This window comes from Balaenoptera acutorostrata, chromosome 10 (genome assembly GCF_949987535.1).
Source record: "Balaenoptera acutorostrata chromosome 10, mBalAcu1.1, whole genome shotgun sequence".
Classification (NCBI taxonomy): Eukaryota; Metazoa; Chordata; class Mammalia; order Artiodactyla; family Balaenopteridae; genus Balaenoptera; species Balaenoptera acutorostrata.
Window position 1 is genome coordinate 90,960,904 of NC_080073.1, and position 19,577 is coordinate 90,980,480.

The 19,577-nt window shown below is 38.1% G+C and overlaps 1 protein-coding gene across 4 annotated transcripts in view; it reads right to left on the minus strand.

The window, feature by feature from the left end:
- The window catches only part of CDKAL1 (CDK5 regulatory subunit associated protein 1 like 1), a 669,276-nt gene that overhangs the window by 459,254 nt on the left and 190,445 nt on the right, over window positions 1–19,577 (minus strand). For all 4 annotated transcript variants that reach the window (XM_007197148.2, XM_057555487.1, XM_057555486.1 and 1 more), the window contains one exon: window positions 18,119–18,167. In XM_007197148.2, the coding sequence (XP_007197210.2) occupies window positions 18,119–18,167 (49 nt within the window). The remainder of the gene's footprint in view (window positions 1–18,118; window positions 18,168–19,577) is intronic.

The following is a 19,577-nucleotide window of genomic DNA, read 5'->3' on the forward strand; positions in this document are numbered from 1 at the left end:
ATTCTTAGTTCTAATCAAAAGACTGGCCAAACATTATTTTTAAAGCTTAATTCAAAACCTCAGTATTGAACACTGAAAAACAAACAAACAAACCTTAATTCAAGAATTTACAATTAATGTTGGTTGTGAAATGTTAAAGACAAAATCCTTCTGATTACAGCTTCAATACTTATCTGGCCTAAATACAAAACTAGAATTTAGAACATAGTCCATATCCTTAAAAAACATGGAAGGGTTTTCTTGACTTAATCATTTGACAGTAAAAACAGTATAAACTGTGTTTTACCTTAAAACCTTCCAAAATTACCTATAAAAAACACACCCAAGAGAATTCTCTCTGCAGAATCTCTTTAGGTTTTTACTGGTTAGATTAGCTTTTTATTGGTTGCTTACAGTTAAGGAATACATTTACTCACTCATTTCCTAAATTAAGCACCCTTATAGCAAGGTAAGACTAAAATATTATTTTCAGAATTTTTTTTAAAAAAATACAGCAAATCTTTATTAACTCCTTACATAAAAAGTTTTTATGTTGGCACAAAATAAAATGGCAAGTAAAACTGAGAAGGAGCAAAGGGAAAAAGAAATCAAAGAGGAAACAAGAAACATGAAGGAACAAAACGTGTAAGTGAGGATATGAAAGGGAACTAGAAATGGTTGAGCCGTGACCTTAGTCAATAGGCAGGAGGGATGGAGATAACAATAAATGGGTCTCACTTTCTCACTTCCCTCCATTCAAGGTAAGCAGCTTAATAGAACCTAAAGAACTTGAGATTAGAGGAGTAGGTTTCAAATTATAGCACACTGCTGCCTCGCTGGATAATCAGTAATGCCAGGGTTCCTGTGGAGTACAAATGAATTAATGTATACGAAAGGGTAAGCTACAAAGAGCCAGACAGAAGGTAATCACAGTTGCTACTATAATTAATGCAACTGTAATCTTATCAAGACCTATAATGCTAATGCTTCTCAAAAGCAAGCAGGCAAGGAGATTTTTAAAACTTTCAATCACTGTAATATAAAGTCAGATCCCATTTATTTTTAAACCTCTGGAGAACTAGGAAATAGGTCACAAATAATTGCATTGATAATGATAATCAGATTTGCGAATGATTTTTTAAATATTTTAAATATATAAATCAAAGTAGATTCAAGGTCATCCCTCTCAAATCACTCACTGCGTTCCGATACAATTTCTTGAATATGAGGGAAGAGAAAGAAGGCATAAGTAGGGTACCAGGAACTGCACCTGACCCTGGGTGAGTCTAAGCATAGATGCCAGAGAGCCATGGCTGTTTTCCCAGCCCAGGACACCTGAGTGACAGGATGCCTACCACCGCGACAGTGGCTCACATGGCAAATGAATCTAGGTGAAGGGCCACATGGCAGAGTCTCCAAGCCCTCCAGCTTCCCCAGGTCCAGGTAAGCCACCCTGCCATCTTCCCACTCTGGCTAAGGGTCCCTCTCCAAGCAAACACCCTTGAGAATCACTGCTGCAGGTCATGTTCACGCCTTGCATTAAAACCTCTCAAATTAATTTTCCCCACTCCCCACCCCACCCCCACCCCACCCCGCAACAATCCCAGTCACCAAGATGAAAACTGCCTGTCTCAAAGTCCCGAAAATAAATATGCCCCAGGGTAGAAATGAAAGTTGCTTTAGAGAAGCACAAAACTCTTAAGCAACACTGGGAAGTACACCACTTATCACCACCTAGGATGGCATTACCACGGAATAGAGTAAAGGCAAAGGAACTGTGCTTTAATCAAGACCCTCTTCACTGGAGAATACAAAGACATACAAAAGAAAAATGCATGGTATGTCTGCCACAAACGCCTTCAAATTCATTTTGTAAGTAAGAAGGTATGCGGAAAGAAAAAGTAAACTCTGGCATGTGGAGATTAGGACGAAAGAAAAAGCTAGTCACATTACAATAACTTTTGCTAGAGATCACTGTCCAAAATGTCAATGTCTCATTCTAATGACAGGCTCTGAAACTCAGTTTTATATTGCAGACTCCAACACTTCTAGAATGTCAGAGCTGAAGGGACCTTCCATGTCATACAATTTACAGCCCAGGAAACTGAGGACAATGAGGTTGCGTGGGTTGTTAAACACGACGCTGTTAGCGGCAGAACCAAGTAATTCAACATAACCCTTCACGTCCTCAATCCATGATTCAGGCCCATCACAGCACCAGACTTCAGGGCAGCTTAAAGAAATGGGGCACTGGAATTTTCAGAGTTACACTAAAGATTTAATGTGTTAGAAACCATCTTTCACAAAGACATTTCAGTTACTATTTCTTTATTACTCAATAAAATGTATGCCTTGTTATAAAACAGAAGTACTGTTAAACTTCTCCTTAAAAATCCATCCATAGTCGATATCCTAACTGGAGATTCTGCAAATGAGTCCCCCCACCTCCAAACTAATAAGTAAGTGAAATTAGTGTTTATTCTCTCAGTCTCAGAAGTAATTGCTACACATATGCTGTGTGTTTTGTAGAGTGTTATGGAATGAACTTTTAAAAGAAAAGATGTGTATCTCCAAACATTAGATACAAAACTTTAGTATCAACTGAGCATTCTTTCTCTATACCAAGTGCTAACAATATTACGTTTTCTAAGGAAAGGTCAATGGTATCACCTAATAAAAGACACCCTACAACTAGTCTCATTAAATAAATTCTTCTAATTGGCAAAATTTTCAAGAAAAAGAGAAAATCAGATTGAAATTTCCTGTCTAGTTACATCTGAGCCATCAAATTACTCTATGTTGTCAGTTTTTTCACTTGCTTGTGTTATATGATTTTACTGGCAATAAAATATCAATATTTGTTTTTTAATAAAATTTTCAAAAATGTCATAAATTTTATGTATATTTTGCTACTGGAGTTTTAGATACTGCACCTCTAACATGACCTGGTTTCTGCTTTGTATTTCTATTTTTACAGAACCCAGCTATAAAGTACCAAAGAAGAATTACCAATACAGTACAATTTACTATTGTGTTAAAGAACAGTCAAACTGCAACAGAAAACACCACAATCAACCTACAATTTCACCCTCTATTTAAAAAACATAATAAAGCTTCTAGGATTATTTTCTCTAAGTTTATAGTCCCAACTATTCTCATTATATTTTACTAAACAAAAATAGTAGATTCTTTAAATGAAGACTAAAGTTTCTCCAGACATGCAATAAACCACATATATGCATGCAGAGTATAAAAGCAGTGTACCACATGCCAATTCTCTACAAAGGTAGTTACAATAAAGGAAGAACTTAAGTACATTAAAGTTTTTTTATTATATTAATTTTAATGTTTTCTATGAGAGCCTCAAAACAGGATTAATTGATCTACTTGTCATTGTTTACTAAATAAATCCTATTAGAATAAATAGAAATTAGAACTGTGGGATTCAGAGATTGTTATGTCTGAGAATACCAAATACCTGCAATGAAAATTATTAATACACAAACATGATTAATGTTCAAACTTTATAAACTGTTTTAATATGAACAGTTCTCACAAAAGTCTAGACTACAGTAATGCATTTTTAGAGAATTCAACAATACTTGCAGTCTCACCTTCATGGAATCTGCCAAGGCAGAATCAAGCTTTGCAAAGAGTTAACATGTAAGCCCAATTTTCACAGCAGGCAAGTCCCTGTTAATATTTAAACAAGGAAGGATGGGGCTACTTTACCAGACAGATCAGTGGGACCACTAACACAGGAGTGGCTGGGTCATGGGAAGCCTGAGAAGTTCAAACTTAAAGTAATTTCCTTTCCTTGTTTTGAACAATCAAATCCAGTGAACCATTATAACAGTGTTATGTGCAAACTCTAACACGACCATCAACCTAACAAACTATTCAACACTATGCACCCTCCCCACTTCCACTCTGGAATGAAGAAGTCAAAGTTAATGAAATACCCAAGTCTTCATATCAATAAATTCCATTATTAATAAAAGGTGGCTGCAAACCATAAGATAACGCATCTTTGAACAGAAAGGGAAATATAAGTGATGAACACACAAAAGCAGTGTAATTAATTTTAAGACAAACCAAAACATATAAAACAAGTCTGAAGCCAGCACAGCAGAATTCACCTGGAGGACACATTTATGCATTTATTTCAGTTTTAAAAGTTTTAATAGCAGAAAAATATTTGACAAATTAGGGTTACTTAACTACTTTTATTTTAAAAAATAAAATAAACATGACTACTTCCAATGTTTAAAGAAGACTCTTTCAAGAGCATCTATTGGCAATTTTGGACAGATAAATAATTCTGGGACTGCTTAGTGTTTCTGTGGCTAGAAACAGGACTGATAATTTAGCTAATAAAGCTATAAAGTTAGAGAAATACAGACAAGACATGGTGGTTTCTCTAATAAACAGTCCTTTCCAGCCATTATTCCAAACTAGCTATTATAAAATAAAGTGACGTGAAAAACCAACTTATACTCTTATGGTAGAACTTTGCTGTTTTGGACCATGGGACCATAAAGAAATTTGCCCGGTCTTACTTCTAAAACAATTATGACTAGAAAAAATGCTACGTAAAAGAGATACAGTGAATAAAATGAAGTCCATTCTAGAACATATAAGAAATACAGAGGATAAATAAGTAAAGTTAAAGGACTGGTTATTTGAGGGAAACAAAGGAGGAGAGAGAAGGGAAAGAAGACTGAAAAGGACATGAACTGACACATCTAAGAAGGTGGCAAAAGGCAATGTTTACCAACCTGTAACCACATATTAACACAGAACATAAACTTAAAACAAACAGGCTCATGAGAAAAAAAAACAAAAAACAAAACTAAATAACAGCAATAAATTTCTGGCTCCTTTAGTTATTAGAAGGCAGAAGTTATCACCTATCTAATTATACCAGTGAGAAGGGGAAGTGTTCCCAACATGTAAAGCCAATGCACAACTTTTTCCACTATACTCAGAATATAGTAACTACAGCAGAGATTACACATAATGAGATGATGCGTAAGAGTATCCTTTCAAAGCATATTTTGACATCACTAATCATTAGAGAAATGCAAATCAAAACTACAGTGAGGTATCACCTCACAACAGTCAGAATGGCCATCATCAAACAATCTACAAACAATAAATATTGGAGAGGGTGTGGAGAAAAGGGAACCCTCTTGCACTGTTGGTGGGAATGTAAACTGATACAGCCACTATGGAGAACAGTATGGAGGTTCCTTTGAAAACTAAAAACAGAACTACCATACAACCCAGCAATCCCACTACTGGGCATATACCCTGAGAAAACCATAATTTAAAAAGAGTCACGTACCACAATGTTCATTGTAGCACTATTTACAACAGCCAGGACATGGAAGCAACCTAAGTGTCCATCAACAGATGAATGGATAAAGAAGATGTGGCACATATATACAATGAAATATTACTCAGCCATAAAAAGAAATGAAATTGAGTTACTTGTAGTGAGATGGATGGACCTAGAGTCTGTCATACAGAGTGAAGTAAGTCAGAAAGAGAAAAATACCGTATGCTAACACATATATATATGGAATCTAAAAAAAAAAAAAAAAATGGTTCTGAAGACCCTAGGGGCAGGACAGGAATAAAGACGCAGACGTACAGAATGGACTTGAGGACATGGGGAGGGGGAAGGGTAAGCTGCAACAAAGTGAGAGAGTGGCATGGACATATATACACTACCAAACGTAAAATAGATAGCTAGTGAGAAGCAGCCACATAGCACAGGGAGATCAGCTCTGTGCTTTATGACAATAAAAAGTAACAAACTATTAAATACTTCTAATCATCAAAATTTTCAAGAAAAAGAGAAAATCAGATTTAAATTTCCTGTCTAGTTACATCTGAGCCATCAAATTACTCTATGTTGCCAGTTTATTCACTTGAGATAGGGAGGGTAGGAGGGAGACTCAAGAGAGAGGAGATATGGGGATATATGTACATGTATAGCTGATTCACTTTGTTATAAAGCAGAAACTAATACACAATTGTAAAGCAATTATATTCCAATAAAGATGTTAAAAATAAAAAGAAAATTATTTTATTGAAAAGCAAATACTGAAATAGCAGATCTGCTTTTGTGGTTCAATACTATCCCAAATGTACCATGCTACATATCCAAGCTCAGTTCACTTACTCATTAAGTGTGAAAACATCTTCAAGTAAATCTCCATCGTAAGAGAAGTTACTAAGTCATTAACACTGATAAAACCACACTTGAGATAGTTCCACCTTACAGTCTCAATTTACAAAAAGTTTATATTCTAAATTAGTATCAAATGCAAAGTACAATTCTGACAGAGTGAAGATTAATAGCAATGTGTTAAATAAGAAAGAGCTATTTGGTGAAGTACCCTGGGAATTTACGTCAGCCTAATCCAAGATCACATCAATTACTGAGAAGTTAGGGGAAATGGAAAATCAATTAAACTTTCAGATTGTACCATACTGGGAAAGCCTTGAATTACCAACACTGGAGGCATCTGAAATCAGACTAAATGAAATACCAGCAAACATATTAAAACAATTGAGGCCTCTTTATTAGAGACTGACTAGAGAAGAAATATGACTTAACAGTAGAAACATTTTTCTATTTTCAATACGCAATATTTATTTGCAATCATTTGTCTTATCTGGTTTGACTATCTTTTACAAAGAATTTTAAGATTTCTTTTGTTTAGAGGACTTCATATACATATATCAGAACAAATACCCAGATTTATATTTCCTTCAAAGCTTTTATACCAAAAAATAGGGGGGGCTTCAGTGACCACGTAAAGCAAGACTAAGGTGAATATGAGTATTTTTTAAAGAAAGAAATGTAGGAGGAGCTTCAAGATGGCAGAGGAGTAAGACGCGGAGATCACCTTCCTCCCCACAAATACATCAGAAATACATCTACATCTGGAACAACTCCTACAGAACACCTACTGAACGCTGGCAGACCTCAGACTTCCCAAAAGGCAAGAAACTCCCCCATGTACCTGGGTAGGGCAAAAGAAAAAAGAAAAAACAGAGACAAAGAATAGGGATGGGACCTGCACCACTGGGAGGGAGCCGTGAAGGAGGAAAGGGTCCCACACACTAGGAAGCCCTTTCGCGGGTGGAGACTGCGGGTGGCGGAGGGGGGAAGCTTCAGAGCCACGGAGGAGAGCGCAGCAACAGGGGTGCGGAGGGCAAAGCGGAGAGATTCCCGCACAGAGGATCCGTGCCGAGCAGCACTCACCAGCCCGAGAGGCTTGTCTGCTCCCCCGCCTGGGCAGCCGGGGGCTGGGAGCTGAGGCTCGGGCTTCGGTCGGATCCCAGGGAGAGGACTGGGGTCGGCGGCATGAACACAGCCTGAAGGGGGCTAGTGGGCCACAGCTAGCCGGGAGGGAGTCCGGGAAAAGGCCTGGAACTGCTGAACAGGCAAGAGACTTTTTCTTCCCTCTTTGTTTCCTGGTGCGCGAGGAGAGGGGATTCAGAGCACCGCCTAAACAAGCTCCAGAGACAGGCGCGAGCCGCGGCTATCAGCGCGGACCCCAGAGACGGGCAGGAGACGCTAAGGCTGCTGCTGCCGCCACCAAGAAGCCAGTGTGCGAGCACAGGTCACGCTCCACACCGCCCCTCCTGGGAGCCTGTGCAGCCCGCCACTGCCAGGGTCCCGTGATACAGGGACAACTTCCCGGGGAGAACACATGGCACCTCAGGCTGGTGCAACGTCACGCCGGCCTCTGCCGCCGCAGGCTGGCCCCGCATCCATACCCCTCCCTCCCCCCGGCCTGAGTGAGCCAGAGCCCCTGAAGCAGGTGCTCCTTTAACCCCGTCCTGTCTGAGCGAAGAACAGATGCCCTCAGGTGACCTACACGCAGAGGCAGGGCCAAATCCAAAGCTGAACCCCAGGAGCTGTGCGAACAAAGAAGAGAAAGGGAAATCTCTCCCAGCAGCCTCAGAAGCAGCGGATTAAATCCCCACAATCAACTTGATGTACCCTGCATCTGTGGAATACCTGAATAGACAAAAAATCATCCCAAATTGAGGAGGTGGACTTTGGGAGCAACAATATATATATATTTTTTCCCTTTTTCTCTTTTTGTGAGTGTGTATGTGTATGCTTCTCTGTGTGATTTTGTGTGTGTAGCTTTGTTTTTACCATTTGTCCTAGGGTTCTCTCTGTCCGTTTTTCTTTTTTTTGTTTTTTTAGTATAATTTCTAGCACTTGTTATAATTGGTGGATTTGTTTTTTGGTTTGGTGGCTCTCTTCTTTCTTTCTTTCCTTTTTTTTTTTAACAACTTTTTAAATATTTTTTTAATACTTATTTTTTATTTCAATAACTTTATTTTATTTTATTTTATCTTCTTCTTTATTTCTTTCTTTTTTTCTCCCTTTTATTCTGAGCCATGTGGATGACAGGCTCTTGGTGCTCCAGCCAGGCATCAGGGCTGTGCCTCTTAGGTGGGAGAGCCAAGTTCAGGACACTGGTCCACAAGATACCTCCCAGCTCCACGTAACAACAAATGGCGAAAATCTCCCAAAGATCTCCATCTCAACGCCAAGACCCAGCTCCACTCAACGACCAGCAAGCTACAGTGCTGGACACCCTATGCCAAACAACTAGCAAGACAGGAACACAACCTCACCCATTAGCACAGAGGCTGCCTAAAATCATAATAAGGCCACAGACACCCCAAAACACACCACCAGATGTGGACCTGCTCACCAGAAAGACAAGATCCAGCCTTATCCACCAGAACACAGGCACTAGTCCCCTCCACCAGGAAGCTTACACAACCCACTGAACCAACCTTAGCCACTGCAGACAGACACCAAAAACAACGGGAACTACGAACCTGCAGCCTGCGAAAAGGAGACCCCCAAACACAGTAAGTTAAGCAAAATGAGAAGAAAGAGAAACACACAGCAGATGAAGGAGCAAGGTAAAAACCCAACAGACCTAACAAATGATGAGGAAAGAGGCAGTCTACCTGAAAAAGAATTCAGAATAATGATAGTAAAGATGATCCAAAATTTTGGAAACAGAATGGAGAAAATACAAGAAACGTTTAACAAGGAACTAGAAGAATTAAAGAGCAAGCAAACAGTGATAAACAACACAATAAATGAAAGTAAAAATTCTCTAGAAGGCATCAATAGCAGAATAACTGAAGCAGAAGAACAGATAAGTGACCTGGAAGATAAAATAGTGGAAATAATTATTGCAGAGCAGAATAAAGAAAAAAAAAATGAAAAGAATTGAGGACAGTCTCAGAGACCTCTGGGACAACATTAAACACACCAACATTTGAATTATAGGGGTCCCAGAAGAAGAGAAAAAGAAAGGGACTGAGAAAATATATGAAGATATTATAGTTGAAAACTTCCCTAATATGGGAAAGGAAATAATTAATCAAGTCCTGGAAGCACAGAGAGTCCCATACAGGACAAATCCAAGGAGAAACACGCCAAGACACATATTAATCAAACTATCAAAAATTAAATACAAAGAACAAATATTAAAAGCAGCAAGGGAAAAACAACAAGTAACACATAAGGCAATCCCCATAAGGTTAACAGCTGATCTTTCAGCAGAAACTCTGCAAGGCAGAAGGGAGTGGCAGGACATTTTTAAAGTGATGAAGGGGAAAAACCTACAACCAAGGTTACTCAACCCAGCAAGGATCTCATTCAGATTTGACGGAGAAATTAAAACCTTTAGAGAGAAGCAAAAGCTAAGAGAATTCAGCACCACCAAACCAGCTTTACAACAAATGCTAAAGGAACTTCTCTAGGCAGGAAACACAAGATAAGGAAAAGACTGACAATAACAAACCCAAAACAATTAAGAAAATGGTAATAGGAACATACATATAGATAATTACCTTAAATGTAAATGGAATACATGCTCCAACCAAAAGACACAGACTGGCTGAATGGATACAAAAACAAGACCCGTATATATGCTGTCTACAAGAGACCCACTTCAGACCTAGGGACACATACAGACTGAAAGTGAGGGGATGGAAAAAGATATTCCATGCAAATGGAAATCAAAAGAAAGCTGGAGTAGCAATTCTCGTATGAGACAAAATAGACTTTAAAACAAAGTCTACTACAAGAGACAAAGAAGGACACTACGTAATGATCAAGGGATCAGTCCAAGAAGAAGATACAACAATTGTAAATATTTATGCACCCAACATAGGAGTACCTTAATACATAAGGCAAATGCTAACAGCCATAAAAGGGGAAATCGATAGTAACACAATCAAAGTAGGGGACTTTAACACCCCACTTTCACCAATGGACAGATCATCCAAAATGAAAATAAATAAGAAAACACAAGCTTTAAATGATACATTAAACAAGATGGACCTAACTGATATTTATAGGACATTCCATCCAAAAACAACAGAATACACATTCTTCTCAAGTGCTCATGGAACATTCTCCAGGATAGATCATATCTTGGGTCACAAATCAATCCTTGGTAAATTTAAGAAAATTGAAATCATATCAAGTATCTTTTCTAACCACAATGCTATGAGACTAGATATCAATTATGGGAAAAAATCTGTAAAAAATACAAACACATGGAGGCTAAACAATATACTACTTAATAACCAAGAGATCACTGAAGAAATCAAAGAGGAAATCAAAAACAACCTAGAAACAAACGACAATGAAAACACGATGACCCAAAACCTATGGGATGCAGCAAAAGCAGTTCTAAGAGTGAAGCTTATAGCAATACAATCCTACCTTAAGAAACAAGAAACAGCTCAAATAAACAACCTAACCTTACACCTAAAGCAATTAGACAAAGAAGAACAAAAAAACCCCAAAGTTACCAGAAGGAAAGAAATCATAAAGATCAGATCAGAAGTAAATGAAGGGCTTCCCTGGTGGCGCAGTGGTTGAGAATCTGCCTGCCAATGCAGGGGACACGGGTTCGAGCCCTGGTCTGGGAAGATCCCACATGCCGCGGAGCGGCTGGGCCCGTGAGCCACAATTACTGAGCCTGCGCGTCTGGAGCCTGTGCTCCGCAACAAGAGAGGCCGCGATAGTGAGAGGCCCGCGCACCGCGATGAAGAGTGGCCCCCGCTTGCCACAACTAGAGAAAGCCCTCGCACAGAAACGAAGACCCAACACAGACATAAATAAAAAAAAAAAAAAAAAAAAAAAAAAGTCATTTGCTAAAAAAAAAAAAAAAAAAAAAAAAAAAAAAAAAAAAAAGAAGTAAATGAAAAAGAAATGCAGGAAACAATAGCAAAGATCAATAAAACTAAAAGCTGGTTCTTTGAGAAGATAAACAAAATTGATAAACCATTAGCCAGACTCATCAAGGAAAAAAGAGAGAAGACTCAAATCAATAGAATTAGAAATGAAAAAGGAGAAGGAACAACTCACACTGCAGAAATACAAAGGATCATGAGAGATTACCACAAGCAACTCTATGCCCATAAAATGGACCATCTGGAAGAAATGGACAAATTCTTAGAAATGCACGACCTTCCGAGACTGAACCAGGAAGAAGTAGAAAATATGAACAGACCAATCACAAGCACTGAAACTGACACTGTGATTAAAAATCTTCCAACAAACAAAAGCCAAGGGCCAGATGGCTTCACAGGCGAATTCTATCAAACATTTAGAGAAGAGCTAACATCTACCCTTCTCAAACTCTTCCAAAATATAGCAAATGAAGGAACACTCCCAAACTCATTCTACGAGGCCACCATCACCCTGATACCAAAACCAGACAAAGATGTCACAAAGATAGAAAACTACAGGCCAATATCACTGACGAACATTGATGCAAAATTCCTCAACAAAATACTAGCAAACAGAATCCAACAGCACATTAAAAGGATCATACACCAGGATCAAGTGGGGTTTATCCCAGGAATGCAAGGATTCTTCAATATATGCAAATCAATCAGTGTGATACACCATATTAACAAATTGAAGGAGAAAAACCATATGATCATCTCAATAGATGCAGAGAAAGCTCTTGACAAAATTAAACACCCATTTATGATAAAAACCCTCCAGAAAGTAGGCACAGAGGGGACTTACCTCAACATAATAAAGGCCGTATATGACAAACCCACAGCCAACATGGTCCTCAATGGTGAAACACTGAAACCATTTCCACTAAGATCAGGAACAAGACAAGGTTGCCCACTCTCACCACTATTATTCAACACTGTTTTGGAAGTTTTAGCCACAGCAATCAAAGAAGAAAAAGAAATAAAAGGAATCCAAATCGGAAAAGAAGAAGTAAAGCTGTCACTGTTTGCAGATGACATGATACTATACATAAAGAATCCTAAAGATGCTACCAGAAAACTACTAGAGCTAATCAATGAATTTGGTAAAGTAGCAGGATACAAAATTAATGCACGCAAATCTCTGGCATTCTTATACACTAATGATGAAAAATCTGAAAGTGAAATTAAGAAAACACTCCCATTTACCACTGCAACACAAAGAATAATATATCTAGGAATAAACCTACCTAAAGAGACAAAAGACCTGTATGCAGAAAATTATAAGACACTGATGAAAGAAATTAAAGATGATACAAACAGATGGAGAAATATACCATGCTCTTGGACTGGAAGAATCAACATTGTGAAAATGACTATACTACCCGAAGCAATCTACAGATTCAATGCAATCCCTATCAAACTACCACGGCATTTTTCACAGAACGAGAACAAAAAATTTCACAATTGGTATGAAAACACAAAAGACCCCGAGTAGCCAAAGCAATCTTGAGAAAGAAAAACAGAGCTGGAGGAATCAGGCTCCCTGACTTCAGATTATACTACAAAGCTACAGTAATCAAGACAATATGGTACTGGCACAAAAACAGAAATATAGATCAATGGAACAGGATAGAAAGCCCAGAGACAAACCCACGCACATATGGTCACCTTATTTTTGATAAAGGAGGCAAGAATATACAATGGAGAAAAGAGAGCCTCTTCAATAAGTGGTGCTGGGAAAACTGGACAGCTACATGTAAAAGAATGAAATTAGAACACTCCCTAACACCATACACAAAAATAAACTCAAAATGGATTAAAGACCTAAATGTAAGTAAGGCCAGACACTATCAAACTCTTAGAGGACAACATAGGCAGAACACTCTATGACATCAATCACAGCAAGATCCTTTTGACCCACCTCCTAGAGAAATGGAAATAAAAACAAAAATAAACAAATGGGACCTAATGAAACTTAAAAGCTTTTGCACAGCAAAGGAAACCATAAATAAGACGAAAAGACAACCCTCAGAATGGGAGAAAATATTTGCAAATGAAGCAACTGACAAAGGATTAATCTCCAAAATTTACAAGCAGCTCATGCAGCTCAATATCAAAAAAACAAACAACCCAATCCAAAAATGGGCAGAAGACGTAAATAGACATTTCTCCAAAGAAGATATACAGATTGCCAACAAACACATGAAAGAATGCTCAACATCATTAATCATTAGAGAAATGCAAATCAAAACTACAATGAGATATCATCTCACACTGGTCAGAATGGCCATCATCAAAAAATCTACAGACAATAAATGCTGGAGAGGGTGTGGAGAAAAGGGAACCCTCTTGCAATGTTGGTGGGAATGTAAATTGATGCAGCCACTATGGAGAACAGTATGGAGGTTCCTTAAAAAACTAAAAAAAAAACTACCAAACGACCCAGCAATCCCACTACTGGGCATATACTCTGAGAAAACCATACTTTAAAAAGAGTCATGTACCACAATGTTCACTGCAGCTCTATTTACAATAGCCAGGACATGGAAGCAACCTAAGTGTCCATCAACAGATGAGTGGATAAAGAAGATGCAGCACATATATACAATGGAATATTACTCAGCCATAAAAAGAAATGAAATTGAGTTATTTGTAGTGAGGTGGATGGACCTAGAGTCTGTCATACAGAGTGAAGTAAGTCAGAAAGAGAAAAACAAATACCATATGCTAACACCTATATATAGAATCTAAAAAACAAACAATAAAAATGGTCATGAAGAACCTAGGGGCAAGACGGGAATAAAGACGCAGACCTACTAGAGAATGGACTTGAGGATACGGGAGGGGGAAGGGTAAGCGGGACAAAGTGAGAGAGTGGCATGGACATATATACACTACCAAATGTAAAACAGATAGCTAGTAGGAAGCAGCTGCATAGTACAGGGAAATCAGCTTGGTGTTTTGTGACCACCTAGAGGGGCGGGATACGGAGGGTGGGAGGGAGGGAAATACAACAGGGAAGAGATATGGGGATATATGTATATATATAACCGATTCCCTTTGTTATAAAGCAGAAACTTACACACCACTGTAAAGCAATTATACTCCAATAAAGATGTTAAAAAAAAAGAAATGTAAATCCTTTAAATATTGTACTTCTTCCCTTAGCTTTAGTTACATATCTTGTTGAACTATCAAGATGATACAAAAGAAAATCCTAAAGTCGTTATAATAGGGTGTCTCCTAAAGCAAATGCTATAAATGGATGGAATTTTCAGGCCACTAGTGTTAAACAGTGAGAACTCATTCAGCATATCTTAAATTCTCCAGTTTGCTCCAACCAAGACAGATACAAAGGGAATATGCTTTGTTTGGTTTTCTTGTAATTACAATAGATTTAAATGTTTTTATCACCAATGTATCTTATCAATACATTTTTTTAAAATACTACTTTGTATACCACAAGAAGAATGCAAACAGGCTGTGGCAGAGGCTGTGTGTCCAAACCCCCTTCAAGGAAGACATATGAAGACAGCCCAACAGGAATCAAATGTGGAAACAAGACAGTTACAGCAGAATCCTCTAGTCAGGCTGTATTCCATCTGGCCCTCCTGGGCAGAGCCTTCCCCTCCACGGAGCATTTATCAATCAGGGTCCCAGCAAAGCGGATGGCACACTGCATAACTGAAGAGATTTTAATAAAGGGACTATTTACTAAAGTTTGGCAAGGTTAGGAAAACCAACAAGAGACAATGCAATCCTCTCAGGCTAGCAACAACGGGGTGTGTTTTCACCCCTGGGTCTGAAAAAGCAAAGGAAAGGAAGAGTTACAGGAACCCAGAGAAACAGATGAATAGAGAGGGCCACCTGACAGGAGCTGTGACCTTCAGGTTAGGATGGGCAGGGAAGAAGGGAGTGAGAGAGGGGAACAAATCCTTCCAGTTCACACTCTAGTCACACCCCCAACCTCTAACTGCAGAAATACAACTAGATGCCAGGTAGCAAGGATCCTACCGAAGCAGTCCACACAGGTCTGCCTCCATGGACACACATCAAGGTGGGGAAGGGTGGGGAATGGATCTGGAGGGAAACAGAACTTATCCACTTCTGTGTAAGATCCTAAGATGTATGTGAAGCAAATTGCAAATAATATACAAGACATATCAAACAGTACAGCTGACTGGAGCAAAAGGTGTATGTACAGAATTAATGGAAGAAAAAGTGAAAATGGTAGAATGAGGCAGAAGTCACAAGTTAATTTGGTAGGTAACAGGCAACCACTGAAGGTACACATACAGGAGAGTGAGATATTCCCAGAAAATGACAGCCGTATATACAGTCTGATTGAAAGGAGCATGACTGCAATCGAAGGTCAGTTAGATTATTCCTGCACCCTAAGTATTAAGGGGGTAGTAAGAAATAAACATTAACATGAATTTTCCCCTAGTGCATCCCAGGTATCTCAAAAGTCTTCTCCATTTAATCCTCTCCATTTTAAACTGAGTCTCAGAAGAGTAACTTACTGAAAAACAACCAACAAGTAGTTAACTGTTACAAGGACCACATTATTTCACTAACTTGTGCTGTCTTGTAAGTCTTGGCAGTAGAAATAGAAAGTGAAGAACGGAAGTTTCAGTGACAGGCCCAGATCTCCATTAACAAGAAGATCTCAGATGAGTCCCTTAACCCCTTCCTGGATCAGCTTCCTCATCTGCAAACTAAGGGCATCTAACAAAATTATTTCTCCCATCTCTGAAATTCTCCTGTTGTATTACTAAGACTTAATTCATCAATCTTCTCACCCTCAAACCAACCTGCCAGTGAACATCCACAGCAACTTCATTTTCAACTCATCTCTTGCTGTAGACTATCACAATTAAACCCAACTACAGTCTCTCCAATAAACCCACTTAAGCAAAACTCTTCAGTGCGATGCTATCCCTAATTAACCCAACCTGGAGGTGATAGGCCTTCTGTGATACTGTGATATAAGAAATACATATTTGGTCACCATCCCCAGTTCTTGATACAGATCTCCTAAAACTCTTATGATTTCCTGAGTGATAGGGTGAGAGGAGCATCTTTTGTTATTCATAATAAGCCCCTTTCAAGCAAATCTGAATTTGTATTAATGAGTTAACTCTTGGAGGAAACAGGCTGGTTGGTGTCATCCCTGATGACATATGATGTGAAGCATCTTTTCATATGCTTATTTTCCATCTGTGTATCTTCTTTGGTGAGGTTTCTGATAAGGTCACTGGCCCATTTTTTAATCAGGTTGCTTATTTTCCTGTTGTTGGGTTTTGAGAGTTATTTGTGTATTTTAGATTACAGTTCTTCATCGGGTATGTCTTTTGCAAATATTTTCTTCCAGCCTGTGACTTGTCTTCCCATTCTCTTGATACTGTCTTTTGCATAGCAGAAGTTTTTCATTTTAATGAGGTCCAGCTCATCAATTATTTCTTTCACAGATCATGCCTTCGTATTACATCTAAAAAGTAATCGCCATACCTATGGTCACCTAGATTTTCTCCTGTATGATCTTTACTGTCATTCAGTTTCTTAAAAATATTTAGTGGCTAGTATATGCCTGGGACTCAAGCAACAATACCCTCAAGCATCCTGAAGCACTGCTTTAAGAAGCTCAACTGAACCGTTAAGGCAGTGATTCTCAACTAGGAGAGAGCACAGCAATCATGGTATAGTATGAACGTAGTGTCAAATTTAAGAGCACAGGCATCGGAATCAGACTGCCTAGATTCAGATTCCAACTATGCCACTTCCTACCTGTGTGCCCCTATGTCGCAACTTCCTCTTCTAAAAAATGAGGAAAACAGAGGTACCCACTGTACTTCACAGTACTGTTGTAAAATTCAATGACTTACTCCATGCTTAGCATAGTGCCTGTCACGCTGTAAGTGCACAATAAATGTTAGTAATGATACTTCTAGACCTTACAAGATGGGGTTGAGGTATAGTTTGAAAAAAAAAATTCAAAGTTATCACTGCTACAAATTTTTAATCGTGATATTTCATTTTATTTCAGGATTTCAAGGAAGACTAACGTATAGTCTAAAATTCTCATATTCTGTGGTCACCTAATAAATTAAAGACTCAAAATTAATGAATAACAGCATGTGGAAAGTAGTAAATACAAGCCAGAAGGAAAAGTATGTGGTTAAAAATCTCAATTTGATGGAAGTAGACTGTCTTTTTTAAAACACAAATTCCCATTTATTAAAAAAAATGGTTAAAATTTTAAGTGAGAACCTCAATTCACTTAAAGTAGACTATATTTACAAATTAATCCACAGAATTAAGAATGGTTTACTCCTCAGTGGTTTCAAAGAACACTGGCTAATAAAACAATCAAAGCATAATTCTATTTTCTGTAACTACAAAAATTATACATAGAAGAGGAATCAAAACTGAATACTACTTTTAGAGTACTTTCAGAAGGGATAACTACAACTAATTACGTGATATAAAAACAAGCAAATAATGTCAATTATATCTCAATAAAACTGAAAATAAAGCTGTTTCCTTATTTTAAAATTAAATTCTGTCTTCCTGATCTGAGGTTCAAATTAAATCTATTTTACACTAAAATAAAAATAAGATTTTTTAAAAAGACTATACCTGACATTTATAAGCCAACCAAATATATGCCTCCTATATTGGATTGGTCAATGCACAAAGCAGTCAAGGACAAAATTTTATGATTTTTGTCCAACAAATAACTTTCATAAAAATGCTTAACAATGTTAACTAAGTAGTATTTTATAATACAGTTCAAATAATATATACATGTGCTTATCTGACTTTCAACAATTACCTTTAATTGTTTCCTCCACAACTTCTACCACACGATCTATCTGTTGAACCTAAAAAGAAAACAAACTGTTAGACAAGCAGAAGAAACAGCAATTTTTGTTTATCCTTCTGCTTGAGTCAACGTAACACATTTCGAAGCACACAAATGCAAGTTTTCTTTAATTAATGCATTTGGAGATATTATAAGAAATACTCCGTATTGTTTTGTGTTACAATGAAGTATGAAATTATCACTCTCCTGCCCTCCAATTATTGAAGAAATAATATTACATTTAAATAAACTGCCTGGAGTTCTATTAGGATAGCCTATCAACATAAACTCAACACATCCTGAGATATAAATTGCAGTTTAATTAAAACATGTATCTTCACACAGAGCTTCAAGGAAAATAGCATAATATGACAACCTACACAAAAGGACATATGCTGGTATTAAGAAGATCTACTCCAAATTTTATGCTTTATTATTTTAACACTGAAACCCTTTTTAATGAATTTCTACCATGTGCTGGGTACCCCGCTCAGGTCCGTGGAATACAAAATCAAATAACCGCTCCTGCCCTAGACACAACTGACTAAGGAAGATTTCCCAGGGTACCATGGGAACACAAAGGGAAGATAATAAAACACGTCTGAGTAATCCAGCAATGCTTCTCAGGGAACCAGAGATGACTCTTGAGGGATAAACAGGATTCAGATAGGAGAAGCCCACTAAGGGGATTCAGTTAGAGTGGCTACAGTTTGGAAGGAAAATGAAAAAAGCAAAGATTGTAGCCCAAGAAGCTAGAGGAAGGAGAGCAAGACAGGTAAGAAAAGGTCATAAGTAGGGCTTCCCTGGTGGCTCAGTGGTTGAGAATCTGCCTGCCAATGCAGGGGACACGGGTTCGAGCCCTGGTCTGGGAGGATCCCACATGCCGCGGTGCGGCTGGGCCCGTGAGCCACAATTACTGAGCCTGCGCGTCTGGAGCCTGTGCTCCGCAACAAGAGAGGCCGCGATGGTGAGAGGCCCGCGCACCGCGATGAAGAGTGGTCCCCACTTGCCACAACTAGAGAAAGCCCTCGCACAGAAACGAAGACCCAACACAGCCATAAATAAATAAATAAATAAAATTTAAAAAAAAAAAAAAAAAAGAAAAGGTCATAAGTTGATATTTCTTCTACATTTAAAATCCTCAGAATCATTATTGTTTTATCACAAAATATAAATATAAAAAGGAAATAAAGTAACTCATAACACCTTCCATTTCCACTCCTCAGACGAAATCACTCATAACGGTTTGATGAGTAGATACCAAGTGTTAAACATTTACACATAATTCTGTTCTGTAGCGTTTTCTTCCGTAACAAATTATGAGACAGATAGACAGATGACAGATAAAATAACAGACCTCCGCTTGATTTTTTTTTCTATACATCATCAATACATCTAGGTCTACTTCATTCATTTTACTAGCTGCCTA